General features: G+C 39.5%; 2 protein-coding genes and 1 pseudogene across 4 annotated transcripts in view; 1 reads left to right on the top strand and 2 right to left on the bottom strand.

Annotated features, from left to right (window-relative positions):
* SLC17A2 (solute carrier family 17, member 2) overlaps positions 1–10,570 on the bottom strand; it is an 18,782-nt gene extending 8,212 nt beyond the window's left edge. The window contains 3 exon segments of the mRNA XM_010843448.1: positions 1,953–2,207; positions 3,471–3,581; positions 10,365–10,570. Coding sequence (XP_010841750.1) covers positions 1,953–2,207; positions 3,471–3,498 — 283 coding nt within the window. The 5' untranslated portion in view covers positions 3,499–3,581; positions 10,365–10,570.
* Positions 10,571–10,644: 74 nt separating this feature from the next.
* The window catches only part of TRIM38 (tripartite motif containing 38), a 27,480-nt gene continuing 19,600 nt past the window's right edge, over positions 10,645–18,524 (top strand). For both annotated transcript variants that reach the window (XM_010843450.1, XM_010843449.1), the window contains exon 1: positions 10,645–10,732. The gene's annotated coding sequence lies outside the window, so the exon portion shown is untranslated. The remainder of the gene's footprint in view (positions 10,733–18,524) is intronic.
* The window catches only part of LOC104991138, a 4,030-nt pseudogene continuing 2,658 nt past the window's right edge, over positions 17,153–18,524 (bottom strand). Inside the window, exon 2 of the transcript XR_825573.1 lies at positions 17,153–17,305. The product of XR_825573.1 is annotated as a tumor susceptibility gene 101 protein pseudogene (transcript). The remainder of the gene's footprint in view (positions 17,306–18,524) is intronic.

Here is an 18,524-nt window from a genome sequence, read left to right as displayed (position 1 = left end):
CGGGATGGGGGGAAGGAGGAAGGAAAATTCTTTACTAAGAATTTATTTTATAAAAAAATCTAATTTATAGCCAGAGCTGCTTGTGCTCAGTTGTGTCTGACTCTTTGTAACTCCATGGACTGTAGCCTGCCAGTCTCCTTTGTCCATGGGATTTCTCGGGCAAGAGTACTGGAGCAGGTGCCATTTTCTACTCCAGGGGATCTTCCTGACCCAGGGATCAAATCTATGTCTCCTGTGCCTTCTGCATTGGCAGGCAGATTCTTTACCACTATGCCACCTGGATTCTGGCCCTCCTATATAATATTAATTTTGGTTTTTCTCCATTTTTTACTAAACTTAAATATTCCAACTTTTCCAAACAACCCATTATATTCCTAAGTTGATTCTCTTAGATGGAGACAAAATAGAGTAAATGAAGAGGAAAAGTGATAAAGAAATGATTATATAGGTAGTTGATAGGAAGATGTAAATGAAATATAGTGAAAGATCTCCTTTTAACTATTTTGATTCTAGTAAATAATTTGGGTGACATGCTGATTCTCATTTCAAAAAATTTCAAAATACATCTTTACTGAATGCTTATCAAAATCAGCCCCTAAAATAAAATTTAAGAATCATGGTCTATCCTAGCAGAACTGACTTCCTAAAACACATATTACACATTAATAAGACCACATTTCTCTTCTGATATAACCCAATAAATAATTTTTGGTAGCCACTAGATACATGGCACCATGGTATAAATTGAAGAGCCCCAAAACATAAAATACAAAATATAAAATAACTATAAATAAAGCAAGATACATGATTCATGTCCGAATTCAAGCGTGAGGATCAACAGCAGTAAAATAGGGACTTTGAGAAGAGGGAAGAACAATTTGGGAAGGTCCCAGGAAGGAAGAAGTACTTGAACCATTCTTTGTAGAATGACTATGATTTGTATAAAGAGAAATAGGAAAACTCATCGTCACTGAAGAAATACAGCAAAAGTGGACTTGTAGCATTTGAAATGATACACAATGAATAGAAACTAACCGGGACTCTGACTTGCTCAAAGCAAAGACTGTTCCTGAGCCACTGACAGCAGATATGAGTGTGCTGAGAAGCGGGCCAGGTTCTGGAGAAGTGCAGCATTTCAAGAGAGGAGTTGGCAACTTGAAGGTATCCTGGATTCTTACGCACAGGAGTGTGAATGTGTAGAACGAATAATGGAAGAAAGATTCGAGGCAGAGAGGTCATTATAAATAAACTGGCTCCAAGGTAACAAAATCATAAAATTAGAGGATGATTTTACTGTACATTTAGAAATGTACAGTAAATGATAGTTTAAAGGGAAACATTTAAATGGGGTATAATGATTATTCTCATAGAAATATAAGAGGAACAGGTGATATTTTATTTAACTCACTGGCTAATGAGGAATTGGTAGGATGATACAACTGGTCCAAAGGAGAATTCAAGGAACCACATACTTATAAGCAGGAAGTAATGCTGAAATAGATGTTAAATATATGGCAAAACTGACTTATTCGACTGAAGGGGAAGTGGAGGAGAGTATCAATTGATTTTCCACAAGACAAAATTCATTTTCAGAGCTATGGGCAAGAATCATTTTATTACTGTTAATATATAGAACTTAGAGTTGTAAAATGGCTCAAGGATAATAAAAGGTACAGAGAACTGCTAAAAATCAGGCAGAAAGATGTACTGAGACAGTGCATAGTTTTTCATTGAAGATATCCAGTAATCTGTTCCTTTCTAGAAGCATCCACAACTTTTTCCAATAGTCACACCCCCAACCTTGTAATCATAATAATCTCAGTGAAAGACTAATCACAGAGGTAAGCAATATCTCAGAGAAAAATAATTCCAGATGTTTTTAGTTTGTTATTGATAATTCATATTCTGTACACCACAGAATCAAGATCCAAGTCCTCTTTTCAAACTGGGTTTTCCCTCTCAACAAAGAGCCTTGTTCTCTATTATACTTACTTCTGCTGTATTAAATTCCTTGATGGATCTGTTGGAGTGATTGAAGGTGAATGCAAGAGGTCTTTCTGTGGAGGTATTGAATAAACCAGGCTGCTGAGTTCTATTCACCATGGCAATGATTGCAATGCTCAGACTCACACGCTGGGTTATCATGGTGAAGTTTGAGAAGTGCATGATGAGAGCCAGTCCATAGCGTAACGAACAGAATTCAGGACCTAGAGAATAACACAAATATCTGCAGTGAGTGCCTTTTTCCACTTTTCCCACTGCTAAATCTGAGAAAACTTCAGATGATATTATGCAGTCTCACCATTTTTTCTCACTCAAATAACCATGGCTATAACCCTTCTTTGGCATGATCTTTAGTTTATTTCAAGGTAATAAATCAGAGGTCTTACAGTCAAGAAGATCCTTTTTCAGAGGATTCTTACAATCAAGTAAGGCCTTTTTCAGAGGTGTGGGTAGCACATGAAGATATAGGACAAACTAAATGAAGATATTTATGTCACAGTGTTTCAAAATAAAGTGAATGGGGAAGATAAGGAAGAGTCAGTCACAGAACCTGAGTCTCCCAGCCTCAAGTCTGGGGTCTCATCCATTTCGCGTATTCATTTACCATAAAGTTTGAAAGTTTATACATAGAGAGATGCTTTGAATTAAGCAAATCATATACCCAAGGGTTCTCTTTTAAAATACCTGAGAGATAGTGCATAAATGAGCACATCCACTAACTCCTCAGTGTAATTTTCACTTGGAAATATTTTTGATGTATGTCACTAAACTCTGCCTTCACATATACTCAGCTTTAAAAAAGCTAATATGGGGAACCATTTTTACTGTTTGTAGGTGATATGCTACCAGACAAGTTGTCCTATTAGAAGAGCAACACAGTTTTAAAGTCTCCACGTAGTGGAACAATGGGCCAATATTGAAAGGGTTTCCATGTGAATGAAAGATTAAAATTTTTCTCTGCATACTTGGGCAACTGGGACTAAAGAGAAATAGAAAGAGAACTTGTGAAGAAACACATAAAATATACTGGAAGAAAGCATTTTTAATGGCCAAATAGGCTCAGGGATAGGATGGGTTGCCTGCAAAAGAATTATTTCCCTATTAATGGAAGTTTCCACACTCAGAGGAAATAACTCCTGGGCAAGTATGTTATAGCAGGAATTCATACATGGGTGAGTGGGTTTGTTTAAAATGACCTTTCCAGGATTCATTTCATTCCTTATGTCCAAGGATTTATTGATCATTTGACCTAATTTCTCATAGATAACTCAGCGCTCCCTAAGGAAAAAGCAGTAAGTAACAGGATGAGAGGCTGGAGCTGGTCCAATATTACACTGAGACAGTCTTCACAGTGAGGAGGCTTGATGGAAAAAGGAGGAGAAAGGAGAGCAAGGTTGTATAAAGAGCACTGGAAATAAGCTTCTACTCTTCCATAAGTAGGCTGAGAATGAGAGATGTGGCTTTACTTTTCCTGGTGGAAGGCTTCTCATCCATTTGGCTCCTCTGGGAAATGGTACCACACTTTGTGGTGGAGATTCCCTCTGCCCTGAATCTCTTTTACCACGACAGGCTTTTATCTATGGGGAAGAACAACAATCCAAAACAAGACACACAAACAATTTTTTCATGTTAATGCTGTCTTTTCCCAGCATCAATGAAAATTGTGATCCAACACAGCTGTATGATTTACATTTTGCAGTACACTTCCTTATTGTCATGCTTACAGAGGACTTGATTTTTATAAGAAAATCTGACTGTGAGTTCCAGCTAAATGATTTAGAACTAGTCATTTAAATTATCTAACTAGCCATTTCCTGTCCAATAAAAATAAGTCTGATTTCTGAGTGGTGCTGCAAGAATTGAATGAGAAAATTGCAAACCACAGAGAACCATGCAAAGGTAAGAAGTATTATGGCTTGAGGCAGGTCAGAAGACATGAAAGCAAATTTAAGCTAAGAGCTGGAGGAGGAAAGTTCCAACTGACCATGTTTCTGTTCTTTCTGTAAAAACAGAACAACATTCACTCAATGGTGTCTTCTTTGAACATGAAGAATGACATTGTGTAACAGATATACATTACTGTAATATGTAACACCTTAAAATGCGTATTCTTGTCTTTGGTAACATAGTTGGGACACTTTGCTGGGCTGAAAAGTTCTTCAAATCACCTGTAAAATCATATTGAATGAGGGCTTTCTACTATAATTACAAATAAATTCAGCTATTTGAGAGTCAAAGAGAATTCATGACTTCAAATTGGACACATTTAATTTGATATTTATACACTGATCTTCAGGGGATTCATACATTTATTTCTTTTCCATACAATCCTTATTCTAGGAACATTATCAGTTTTGCAGCCTTTCCTAAACTGAAGCATCCATGACCTCACAAACACATGTATCATACTTATACATTGCATCATTCAAAGCTTTGCATTCTTTGTGAACATTCATAATCTATGCCCATAGATTATGAATTATCTATGAAAAATTTTCATGAATTATCATGAAATATGATAATAAAACAGACAGATGAATAATTTTGTCCAAAAACATTATTTGTAGTATTAGTTATTACAGCATAATACTGGAGACAAATTAACCTAACTGTAAGAGTTTAATGAATCAACTTTAATAGATTCTTGCCCTGGACTTTACTTAAAAATATCTTTGAACATATTGCATAACATTAAGGAAATGCCTGTACTCTAGTGTACAAAGCAGGCACTATGCCTATGTTGATACATGCGCACCCAAAGAGAGAGAAACAGATTTACACACGTGACAGCAATGGCCTTTTCAGGGTTACAGAACACACCATGGTCACGTTATGATTTTCCATATTTACCAAGTGGTTTTTCAAACAGTTCAGTTCAGTTCAGTTGTGTCTGACTCTTTGTGACCCCATGGACTTCAGCACACCAGGCCTCCCTGTCCATCACCAACTCCTGGAGCTTGCTCAAACTCATGTCCATTGAGTTGGTGAGGCCATTCAACCATCTCATCCTCTGTTGTCCCCTTCTCCTGCTGCCTTCAATCTTTCCCAGCATTAGGGTCTTTTCCAAGGAGTCAGTTCTTTGAATCAGGTGGCCAAAGTATTGGAGTTTCAGCCTCAGCATCAGTCCTTCCAATGAATATTCAGGACTGATTTTCTTTAGAATGAACTTGTTGGATCTCCTTGCAGTCCAAGGGACTCTCAAGAGTCTTCTCCAACATAACAGTTCAAAAGCAGCAATTCTTCAGCACTTAGCTTTCTCTATAGTGCAACTCTCACATCCATACATGACTACTAGAAAAACCATAGCTCTGACTAGCTGGACATTTGTTGGCCAAGTAATGTCTCTGCTTTTTGATATGGTGTCTAGGTTGGTCATAGCCTTTCTTTCAAGGAGCAAGCATCTTTTAATTTCATGGCTGCAGTCACCATCTGCAGTGATTTTGAGCCACAAAAAATAAAGTCTGTCACTGTTTTCACTGTTTCCCCATCTATTTGCCATGAAGTGATGAGATGAAGTGATGCCATGATTTTATTTTTTTGAATGTTGAGTTTAAAGCCAGCTTTTTCACTCTCCTCTTTCACTTTCATCAAGAGGCTCTTTAATTCCTCTTTGTTTTCTGCCATAAGGGTGGTGTCATCTGCATATCTGAGGTTACTGATATTTCTTCTGGCAATCTTAATTCCAGCTTGCGCTTCACCCAGCCTGGCATTTCGCACGATGTACTCTGCATAAAAGTTAAATAAACAGGGTGACAGTATACAGCCTTGACGTACTCCTTTCCCAATTCGGAACCAGTCCATTGCTCCATATCTGGTTCTAACTGTTGCTTCCTGACCTGCATACAGATTTCTCAGGAGGCAGGTAAAGTGGTGTGGTATTCCCATCTCTTTAAGAATGTTCCAGTTTATTGTGATCCACATAGTCAAGGACTTTGGTGTAGTCAATAAAGCAGAAGTAGATGTTTTAATGGAACTCTCTTGCTTTTTCAATGATCCAATGGATGTTGGCAATTTGATCTCTGGTTCCTCTGCCTTTTCTAAAACCAGCTTGAACATCTGGAAGTTCACAGTTCACGTATTGTTGAAGCCTGGCTTGGAGAATTTTGAGCATTACTTTACTAGCGTGTGAGATAAGTACAATTGTGCGGTAGTTTGAGGATTCTTTGGCATTGCCTTTCTCTGGGATTGGAATGAAAACTGACCTTTTCCAGTCCTGTGGTCACTGCTGAGTTTTCCAAATTTGCTGGCATATTGAGTGCAGCACTTTCACAACATCATCTTTTAGGACTTGAAAGAGCTCAACTGGGCTTCCATCACCTCCACTAGCTTTGTTTGTAGTGATGCTTCCTAAGGCTACTTGACTTCACATTCCAGGATGTCTGGCTCTAGGTGAGTGATCACACAATTATGGTTATCTGGATCATGAAGATCTTTTTTGTATAGTTCTTCTGTGTATTCTTGTCACCTCTTCTTAATATCTTCTGCTCTGTTAGGCCTGTACTGTTTCTGTCCTTTATTGTGCCCATCTTTGCATGAAATATTCCCTTGGTATCTCTAATTTTCTTGTAGAGTCTCTAGCCTTTCCAATTCTATTGTTTTCTTCTATTTCTTTGAATTGATCACTGAGGAAGGCTTTCTTATCTCTCCTTGCTCTTCTTTGGAACTCTACATTCAGATGGGTATATTTTTCCTTTTCTTCTTTGCCTTTTGCTTCTCTCCTTTTCACAGCTATTTGTAAGGCCTCCTCAGACAACCATTTTGCCTTTTTGAATTTCTTTTTCTTGGAGATGGTCTTGATCATTGCCTCCTGTACAATGTCACGAACTTCTGTCCATAGTTTTTCAGGCACTCTATCACATTTAATTCCTTGAATCTATTTGTCTTTTCCACTGTATAATTATAAGGGATTTGATTATAAACAATTAGTAGTTACTTATTTTACCCTCTGAAAAAGCTAAGGTGTCTTTTAAAGAACAATGATGAGGCTTCATACAGCATAGTCAAGATAGTTTTCTGCTTGCTAAATGTCTCTAAAGTTCTGAGAACACGATCACTCCATTTAAGTTTTAAAATTTTCTTTTTCTATTATAAGAGACAAAATAGATGGCCAGTTGCTAACAAGAACATCGGCACCAGGAAATATGTTGGCTTTTGCTCTGTTTTGGAAGGCTTTCCAATCCAGTTCTACTAACATCTGGATGACATCAAGAATTCAGTTAAGGACTCAACACTCAGATCCCAACTGAAGAAACTGGAGTGGCCACCTGATTGACCTGGAGTTTGGACTATTTTCTATTTGATCTCTCTTGTTATGTAAGAGTCCAAGACTTGGCTGAAGGCAACTTTTTAACTGTATGTGCAGCTACAAATATTATACTCAAAGTTTCCTCATCAACCACTCCAACCAGTCTTACAAACATAGAACTCTAGAGCTGAAAGAGATTCAAATAGTCTCTAACCCAAATGTTTATTTATTTTTAATAAGAAGACTGATGTATAGAAAGTTTGAAAAATTGCTTCAAGTCACAGAGTTTACTGAGCCAGTACCAGGTTTCCTGATGCCCAGACTGCTGCTTTTTTATGCCTGCTAATACAACTTCTCTTTATGTTCACATTTTAAGCACAAGTTTAAAATGCAATAGGGTAGTTTCATTGTAAGGTATTCTAGACAGAAATTTATATAATTTTAAGTTGTTTTTAAAATTGAAATATAGTTGATTTACAATATTATAATAGTTTCATGTGTATAACATAGGGATTCAGTACTTTTGCAGATTATCCTCCATTCTAGGTTATTACAAGATAATGGCTGTAATTCCCTGTGCTCTACAGTATATCCTTCTTGCTTGTCTATGATTTTAAATTAAGTTTTAATCATTTATTCCAGAAGGAAATTTGCTGATGGAAATACTTTCAGGTTGAGCTTCGAATATTTAAAGAAATAAAGAAGACTCCTCTTTCTTGTTTTTTTGGTTAGTAAAATTACAACACAAACCTATGACTTCAGTTGTCCTTCCCTTCCATCTGCTGCCCTCCCTACCTTAGCTTTCATGGTTTCAAATGCTATTCTAAATTTTGCCTCAACAGTTAACTTCTGTTGTTAATTTCCCTGCTTCCTAGTATGAGACAAATACAGAAATCAGGCAGACATCCCAAACCATTCTAAACGAGGATCCTTCTGTGACATAGTAATGGAACCTATTTTTCTAAAATAACCACAGAAGCATATAAAAGTATGGAATCTGTGAACTGGCATAACCGATATCACTGAAAGACAGTGGAATGATTTTTTAGCCTAATCATAAACATTGTCAAGGGTGTTTCTACTTACGAGTGACATTTCTAAGAAATAGTGACTCCTACTGTTAAAAGTTGCAAATAGACATAGAAAAATTGAATTAAATTAAAGGAAAATTCTATACTTTAAAAATAACTTCATAACACAAAACAGAGTTGTATCTGGTATAAAATTAATAATATAGACAGATGATTTAGGCATCAGCAAAAGATAAGATTTTTTTCTTCTTTTATTAATAGTCTAGAACTCACTATTTTGTTATCATTTTGTTTCTATTGCCATTAGATTTCCCTTAACATTGAACCTGTCTTGCATCATCTCTATTAGCCGAGTCCCCTAGTTTACTCAGAGTAAATGTTACATGTGGTTGAAAGAGCAGGAACCTGCAGTTCAAAGGGTATCCAAGGACCAAGTTTTTCTCTGTCATTTAGTCTTGAGTAAACCAGAGCAGATTTTATAAGATCCCAGAATTTTCACTGTTTCATAGGAAAAATGGGGATAATGTCACTTCATTGAACTGTTGAGAATGAAAACAGAAGAATGAGACATGCCTTCTCAATGTAAAATATTATACACTGCAAAATGTTATTAACAACAGGAATAATAGCAGTCACAAGACTGGCACTTGTGCCCTCTCAGATTAATAAATACAGGTTTATAGTAAATGAAATATCCTTCTACAAAAATGTTTTTGATTGAGTGCTAAATTGGTCTTAAATGCTTCCTTTGAGAACTGGGTTCTTCTGGACTAGAATCTAGAAGGTGGAGGAGGAAGGGATATACCTTGCTACAAACATCAGAGAACATGCAAACAAGCAATTTCTCCCATATTAGTAAAACTGAGACCTCTTTTTATCACTTGTTTACCTTTCTGAAAGGTTGGCAGTTTGGGAATAAAACTATCTATTTCAGTAGATCCTTTACATCATGCTGTTAATTCATACGTGTGTAATCATGAATAAAAAAAAGTGTACCAAGCACTAATAGTGGGTAATCTTAGAAGGCAGGGTTATATAAAAATTAAGGTGCAACTGGGGCCCTGCCCACAGGGAACTCAGCTCCACTTGTAAAATATGACACAGGAGTGCCTGAGCACCTTTCCTCCAAGCAATGACCACAGGCTATGCCTGTATGAGTCCATCTATGCCATGGAATTGGGAATTTTCCTGGGCAGGTTGGGAGAGGGCACTTCTGTGGGTCTTTGCCCCTGGCTTCCCATCATAGGTACCAACTGATAGGTACCAACCACAATCTCTCTGGACACCTTTCCTCAGTTGCACAATGAGGGCCACAAACCAGGTGATCTCCACAAGTATACAAGTTTTTTTGCCTCAACCTTATTCACAACTTTGTTCATATTCTCCTGTTTCTGAGAGACAATTTCAACTATATACAGAAATCTGAAAAGGCTAATGAATCACGGTTGCTGCTGCCTCTAAGTCGCTTCAGTCATGTCCAACTCTATGCGACCCCATAGACGGCAGCCCACCAGGCTCTCCCATCCCTGGGATTCTCCAGGCAAGAATACTGGAGTGGGTTGCCATTTCCTTCTCCAGTGCATGAAAGTGAAAAGTGAAAATGAAGTTGCTAAGTTGTTTCGACTCCTAGCAACCCCATGGACTGCCACCTACCAGGCTTCTCCGTCCATGGAATTTTCCAGGCAAGAGTCCTGGAGTGGGTTGCCATTGTCTTCTCCATGAGTCATAGTCCCCAACCCCATACCTTGTTAGTTCTGATCCAGTATTTTATTCTGCAGCCAAAGCCTGTCTGACTCATCAAGGTGTTGCAGGAAATACTCACGAATCCTTGGAGAAGTGACCATTGTCCACAGAGTCCATTGGCACTGGTGGCCTCTCAAGTCTTGCTCTAGGGTCTTGATTGAATCAATTGCATTTTTTTAGAAAGTCTCTTCTTCGTTTTGAAACCAGGAACCATTCCCAGAGGGAGATCCTTATGCTGCTGACAATGTTTTTCCTCTGACTTCCCCTCAAACTGTTCCCTCCCTTTAACAGATCTCTGATTAGTAATTATCTTCCAACCCAAAAAGAAGAAATGCACTTACCTTCACCATTAAACCAGTATTGTAAGCCCCAGACTATAAGGCTACCTTTAAGAAAGAAGGCATTTTCATCCCTTCTTCCTTTTCAAATAATTCCACAGTTTCACAAGGATAAATAATGTGTCACATGGCAGGCAGACTGAATCAGGTTTAGCCGTACATTGTCAGAGCAGAGAGCCTGAGGTTGGCTTTGCCGCTTAATTTTTAACTTCATTTTCAAGTTCTCACTGATAAAATGAATATCTCAAAAGATGACACCATGTTTTTCTGCTTTGAACTCTTCAGACAGCCGACAAAGTCAACAAGCCTTTTTTCCTGAAAGGAAGGCAGCATGGCATGGAAGAAAGAGCACGGCTCCTGGAACTGGAGAGGTGAGGTTAACCCCTTCTTCACTTCCTAGTGTTTTCTGTGGCCTTGGACAAGTCATTTAACTTTTCTGTATTGGTTTCTGCTTTAGTAAAATCTTCCCTGGTGGTTCAGTGGCAAAGAATCCGCTTGCCAACGCATGAGACTTGGGTTTGATCCCTGGGTTGGGAAAATCCCCTAGAGAAGGAAATGTCAACCCACTCCAGTAGTCTTGCCTGGGAAATCCTATGGACAGAGGAGCCTGGCAGGCTACAATCCAAGGGGTCACCAAGAGTCAGACATGACTTAGTGACTAAACAACAACAATCTCAGTAAAGCAAGGGTTATAATGTTCAATTCATGGGGTTACTGGGCAAATAAAATTAACAACATATGCTAACCAGTAGTAGGTCCTCACATGGCAACTCACTCCAGTATTTTTGCCTGGAGAATCCCCATGGACGGACAAGCCTGGAGGGCTACAGTCCATAGAGTCGCACAGAGTGGATATGAATGAAGTGACTTAGCATGCAGGCATGCACACAGTAGGCCCTCAATAAATGAGCTATTCTCCATTAAAGGGTTCTCTTAAATCACCTAGGGGCTTCCCAGGTGGCTCAGTGGAAAATAATCCAACTACCAATTCAGGAGACATGGGTTCGATCCCTCAGTCGGGCAGATCCCCTGGAGAAGGAAATGGCAACCCACTCCAGTATTATTGCCTGAAGAACTCTAAACAGAGGAGACTGGCAGGCTACAATCCACAGAGTTGCAAAGAGTCAAACACAACTGAGCACACATGCACACAAATCAGCTAGGTTTTCCTGAAGTATTTGGTGTCCACAGCTTAATAAATGTGAACTTTGGCTACTCTGACATCTCTCTACAAAGTTACCTGCATCCATCCTTCCTGCTTCTTATCTGTCCTCTTTCTAATCCAGTCTCTGCTTGACTCCTGGTACTTGTACTTGGGTTTTTATTTATTTATTGGCCACAAGGCATGTGAGATCTTATTTCCCCAACCAGGGGCCAAACCTGTGCCCCTTACATTGGAAGCATGGAGTCTTAACAACTGGACCACCAGGCAAGTCCCTGCACTTGTGTTTTATTTGAGATTCTTAAATTTTGGACTGTAGTTGCTACTGGGTATTTCCAGTTAGACTCTCAGCCCTTATAAAATGTGGTGAAGTCTTGCCGTTTCTGCCTTTATTAGCTTCAGACTGCCTTATTGAGTTTACTTGTGCCAGTTAATTTCTCCATACTCCCCCAAGGAGCCAACTGGAGCTAGCACCTTAGCTTAGCTACTTGGTTCTTCTGTATCGGTGTTCTATTGTTGCTGTAATCAATTACCACAAACTTAGTGACTTATTTGGAGAAGGCAATGGCACCCCACTCCAGTACTCTTGCCTGGAAAATCCCACGGACGGAGGAGCTTGGAAGGCTGCAGTCTATGGGGTTGCTGAGGGTTGGACACGACTGAGCGACTTCACTTTCACTTTTCACTTTCATGCATTTGGAGAAGGAAATGGCAACCCACTCCAGTGTTCTTGCCTGGAGAATCCCAGGGACGGGGAGCCTGGTGGGCTGCCGTCTATGGGGTCGCACAGAGTCAGACACGACTGAAGCGACTTAGCATTAGCATTAGTGACTTATTAATTACACAACACAGATTTATTCTTACAGTTCTAGAGGTCAGAAGTGCAAAGTGGGTTTCACTGGGCCAAAACTCAAGATGTCATCAGGGCCACATTCTCCTTGGAGGCTTTAGGGGAGAATTTTTTTTTTTTTTAACTTTTTTGTCTTTTCATGTCACCTGGCTTCCTTGGCTCATGGCTGCTTCCTCCATCCTTAAAGGCAGCAGCATAACATCTTCAAATCTTTCTACCTCTGACCTCCTACCTCCCTCTTTATAAGGAAACTTGTATTGATAATTATATTGGGCTCACTTGAAAAATACCAGATTATCTTCAGGTCTCAAAATCCTTAATCACACATGCAGAGTCCCCTTTACCACACAAGTTAACATATTCACAGTTTCCAGGGATTAGGATAAGAAAATCTTCAGATGCCATTACTCAGCCTACCACAGTCTACTTTTCAAAAGTGGGTAAGTAGCATGAAGAAGTAAAACAACAATACCTTCTTTCCTGCAACTGAAAAGCGTGACCTGGTAGCAGCCCTTGTGGAAAAAGTATCTGAGACTGGATCCACCAAAAAAGGACTAAATGGTAAGGAAAGACTGTTTAACATTGTCCAATGCCACAGGAAGATTCAAAATAGATTTTTCAAGTTACATATTTTGTTTAAATTTAATCCTATAGTTGGATTTTGCAAGCTCCCTGGAGGAATCTTGTGTATTTTGAGAACTCGTGTATCCACAGCTCTTGGCACAATATCTGGCCTATAGTATATGTTTAATAAACATTAATTCACTGAACAGATGAATTCTTGAGTCACATTTGCCATTAAAAATCAAGACTTCTGTAACTGGTTCAAACTCCTTAGTCCCCATCTTGGTTTTTACATAACAAAGTGTAAATCAGCTCAGTGAGCACCATAAAAAGTATCTACAACTTATTTATAAATATCAAGAGTAGTGTAGTGGAAAATATCAGAATCTTAAAAAGTTAAGTCTCTTTGGCCTGGCATTACCGACTTACCGACTGTTTCTAATCAGAGAAATTCAATTCCACACTGTTTTTTGAGAATTTATATGTTCCAGACAGGATGCTAGCTTCCAAGAATATCATTTTGTTTAAGACCTGACCCATGACTCCACAGAGTTTGGCATCCAGAATCAGACTACACACAAAGACAGACAACAAGGATGAAAAGTAATAAAAACCAATACACGCGTGCACAAAGGGCTTCCCTGGTGACTTAGGGAATGCAGGAGACACAGGTTTGATCCCTGACCAGAGAAGATCCTACAGGCAGTGGAACAAATAAGCCTGAGCACCACTACTGAGCCTGTGCTCTAGGGCTGGGAAACCACAACCACCGAAGCCCATATGCTGAAACAGTGGAGCCCTCTTGCTCTAGAGCCCACGCACCACAACAAGGGAGCCCACCACAGTAAGCCTGCACACCACAACCAGAGAGTAGCCCCCACTCTCTACAACCAGAGAAAAACCTAAGTAGCACCGAAGACCCAGCACAGCCCAAAATAAAAATAAATAAATAAAATTATTTAAAAAAAAGTGTGCACAAAGCACTAGGAGACAACAAATAAGGACCTCTGTCAACACAAGGGTGTCAGAGGAAGGCCTCCTAGAGGAGGCAGTCTGGTCCTCATGAGTGGTGTGAAAGAGCCAGTAATAATATAGAGGAAGGAACTTCCAGGAAGAACAAGGTCATAGAGACGCGGTGTGGTGAATTAGAATTGTTCAACATCACTGGGGATTAAAGTACACTGGCATGAAGGAAATTTGGTCAACTAACTGGAAACATGACAAACATTAAAAAAAAATCAATTGCTTTCGACCCCATGGACTGCAGCCTACCAGGCTCCTCCATCCATGGGATTTTCCAGGCAAGAGTACTGGAGTGGGTTGCCATTGCCTTCTCTGTAGCAGCAGCAGCAGCAGAAATAACTAGCCAAGAATAGAAATTGAAAGAGACTTTTAATATTCCCTAGTAACAAAAACTCTAAATTTTTAAGGAATTATTTGAACAAGGACAGTATGATTCAAAGGAAGAAAACAATAAAATTGTACTAAAAGACATAAAACAAGATCTGGCTAAATGGCACTATATACTATATGATTGGGTGAAAGTGAAAGTGAAGTCACTCAGTCGTGTCCGACTCTTTGTGACCCCACGGACTGTAGCCTACCAGGCTTCTCCGTCCATGGGATTTTCCAGGCAAGAGTACTGAAGTGGATTGCCATCTCCTTCTCCAGGGGATCTTCCCTACCCAGGGATCGAACCCGGGTCTCCCACATTGTAGGCAGATTCTTTTACCATCTGAGCCAGGGATGATTGGGTGGGAGAACTTAATATCATAAATATATTAATCCTCTGTGAATTAATAGACAGATTTCAGTAAAAATCCAACTAGAAGAAAAAAGGAGAAGGCAATGGCACCCCACTCCAGTACTCTTGCCTGGAAAATCCCATGGATGGAGGAGCCTGGTGGGCTGCAGTCCATGGGGTTGCTAAGAGTCAGACATGACTGAGCGACTTCACTTTCACTTTTCACTTTCATGCACTGGAGAAGGAAATGGCAACCCACTCTAGCATTCTTGCCTGGAGAATCCCGGGGATGGGGGAGCCTGGTGGGCTGCCCTCTATGGGGTTGCACAGAGTCGGACACAACTGAAGTGACTTAGCAGCAGCAGCAGAAGAAAAGATGGAAGGACAAACTGGAAATAGCCTAAATGCATATCAGTGGGACTAACAGAATACACTGTGATGCAGCCTTATCATAGAAAATTAAGCAACAGCTTAAAAGAATGAGTTGCATCTGTATCATTTGACCTGGAAGCTTTTGAACAATGTCATGCAATTTTAAATGAGTAAAGCAAATGTAGAACACATAGAAAGAGATTCACTTTTTCTAAATTTTTTATTTATCCAATTTCTAATTTATTTACTCAAGAAAACTCTCTGAGTATTTTTGTATGAGATTCTATGAGCCAGACCAGACTGTTAACTTTGGTTATCTGGTTTGGGTAACTAGTGAGATGCTAAAAGAAACCTGTAACACTAAACAAAAAGATGACTACAAAAAAAAGCAACAGTTATAGTCAATGCATATAGAATTGTGTGTGTGTGTGTGAATATACATATGCACACATTTGTCTGTATGTATGTACATGTACACACATATATGTGTTCAATATGTATGGTTTTCTTTGTCTTTCTGTTCTGTGTTCTGAACAAATCTCTCAAAATTTTCTTCCACTGTCCTAAAATAGCACTTCTTAAATTTAACATGCATATGAATTACACAGGGAACTTATTAAACTGTTAAATACCTCAGTGAGTCTGGGGTGGGCCTGACGTTTAGCATTTATATCAGGCTTCCAGATGATACCAGTTCCCATGCTGGCCCTTTGCTACTTTGTCAGTCACTCAGTTATGTCTGATTGTTTGTGAGCTCATGGATTTTTTTCCCACCAGGCTCCTTTCTGTAGAAAGAAATGCTTTTATACTCTTCCACTGTATTTCATCTATAATTTGTTGCAAGAATAATAGTTAGTCAAAAATTTATTTAGCAATAAAGTTTCTTTTTTCAATGCCCATAGTTTTCCTAGAATTTCTAAATTTTAAAAATAGTCAACCTTTCTTATTTAATTTCTATTTATTTCAGTTTCATAATTTCCTGGTGATCTTAATTAAAAGTTAATCTTTCATTTATTTCCTTAAGCAGTCCAAACATAGTTATCGTTGTCTGACTTTGAAATTATTTTCTCTTAAAGTAAATTCATGTTCATTTGTTGAGTCTGACTCTCTCTTTTAGGTCTATAATCTTAAATTTTGAAATTTTGGTGTGCAAACCAAAAGACAATGTTTTTATTTATGTCTCCTTCTCAGTCTCTCTCTTCCCTCCTGTGTCTCCCTCAGGGCTAAGCTTAAGCTGTCTAGAATCTTTTGTGTTGCCTTCATCTGCATTTTAAGGTTCATGTTCCAGAACCACTCCAGGTCTTGCCCTAGCATTCCAAGTTTCCTGCCCTGTGACAGTATTCTGATTATCTCAAATCTGGTCTCTGATCCTGTGGGCAGCTTGACTGAGGTCCCAGTCATCAGCCTTAGTCTGTGTTTGCCGCTTGCCCCCTCAGGACTCTATCTTTCCAAGGCCCATAGCCCTGAATGTCATCAGTCAAAGATTGATCTGCAGCCTATTTCATCATGTGTTGGATTCTAAGATGACCTCGGTGATCCCTGTCTCCTCGTGTTCCTGCCTGTGTTCGTGCTCTTGAGTGTGAGTGTGAGTGACCTGGGATTTGCTTCCAACCAACAGAATATGGCACAGGTGATGGGATGTCATTTCCATGAGTGTAGTATGTTATATGCTATATTGTCCTTCATCTTGTAACATGTTTGCTCTCTTTCTCTTTTGTTGGCTTAGTGGAAGCAGGTGGTTATATTAGGAAACCCCTACAAAGGCAGAAACTAAGAGACTATTGGAGCTGAGGCAGCCTCCACAAAGAAATTTAAACCTTCAATTCTTCATCTACAAGGAACTGGATTTTTGCCAACAATTCAAGGGAGCTTGGAAGTATATATCTCCCTCATTACACTTCTGATGAGATTTTAGGTTCCTCCAACACCTGAACTGTAGCCAGGTGAGACCCTGAAGCAGAGAACCCAGCTAAGCCATGCCTGAACTCACCTACAGACACTGGATAAGAATAAATATGCATTGTTTCAAGCCACTAAGTTGCTAGCAATTCGTTTTGCAGCAATAACTAACTAATATCCATGAGCCATAGAGTCTAATATCAGCTCCAGACATCCAGCAGTGAGCCCGTCTCTGGTCCCATGTCCTTATGAAACCACTCTTTATCTCTGTCCTTTATCTCTCGTACTGTTTTAGGCACCTCCGTGACCCTGAAAGGTGTTAGACTGTAGATGGGTTTTCCTAGGGGTGGAGACTTACAGGAAGGGAAGCTGAGATTGAGTTTGACTGTGGCTAAAAGTTAGTGAAGGGTTTTAGTTCATCTCTGGAAGGAATCAGGTTCTGTCTGCAGTTAAGAGGTCCTTGGGATCTGGACTTAGGCTGTCTGGACCCCTTCAAGGGGAGGGGATTGGGTGAAAAAGAGGAAGAGCCTAGCTCAGAAAAAACAAACAAACAGGTTCATTCTTCACCTTCCCCTAGTACTCTGGATCAATGCAGGTATTGAATTTTTCCAGCTATATAATCACTGCATAAGGGAAATGTGCACAGGAGAGGGGAGGAAGCAGATATGAGTTCTGCTAGATGCCTGGATTTCTTTGAAACCAACCCTCCTCATGAAGCCCATGCTCTCAGTCCTGGAACCTCACTGTATTTACATAATAAGGAATATTTTTAATGACCCTGATCTTTCTACAAGAGTCATTCTGTAATCCTGAACTCCCTTCTCTTGGTGAACTTTCACTTCTTCAGAACATAGCCCAGAGGTTATCACCTCTGCAGAAGTATTCGAGTTCTGCCAGGAGTTTTTGCTTCTTTGTTTTTCTTCCTCAGCCTCAATACTTTTTCTTACCTTGTATAACATTTAGAACATAATTAATTTTAAAAAATATTTTAACTTTCTGGAAATTTTTAAAGGAAATAAATTTTTTTTTAGTTGATATTATTCCTAGGATCCAGGCTAGTGTCTGCCATAAAAAAGAAAATGAAAGTGAAGTCGCTCAGTCGTGTCTGACTCTTTGCGATCCCATGGACTGTAGCCTACCACACTCCTCCATCCATGGGATTTTCCAGGCAAGAGTACTAAAAAAGCTGTTCAATAAATGCTCATTATGTTAATCAGATCAGATCAGATCAGATTAGTTGCTCAGTCGTGTCCGACTCTTTGCGACCCCATGAATCGCAGCACGCCAGGCTTCCCTGTCCATCAACAACTCCCGGAGTTCACCCAGACTCACGTCCATCGAGTCACAAATGCCATCCAGCCATCTCATCCTCTGTCGTCCCCTTCTCCTCCTGCCCCTAATCCCTTCCAGCATCAGAGTCTTTTCCAATGAGTCAACTCTTCGCATGAGGTGGCCAAAGTACTGGAGGTTCAGCTTTAGCATCATTCCTTCCAAAGAAATCCCAGGGCTGATCTCCTTCAGAATGGACTGGTTGGATCTCCTTGCAGTCCAAGGGACTCTCAAGAGTCTTCT

The sequence above is a fragment of the Bison bison genome, unplaced genomic scaffold (genome assembly GCF_000754665.1).
Source record: "Bison bison bison isolate TAMUID 2011002044 unplaced genomic scaffold, Bison_UMD1.0 scf7180017864182, whole genome shotgun sequence".
In the NCBI taxonomy this organism is placed as follows: Eukaryota; Metazoa; Chordata; class Mammalia; order Artiodactyla; family Bovidae; genus Bison; species Bison bison.
Note: the sequence above shows the minus strand (reverse complement) of the source record. Positions and strands in the feature narration are given on the sequence as shown.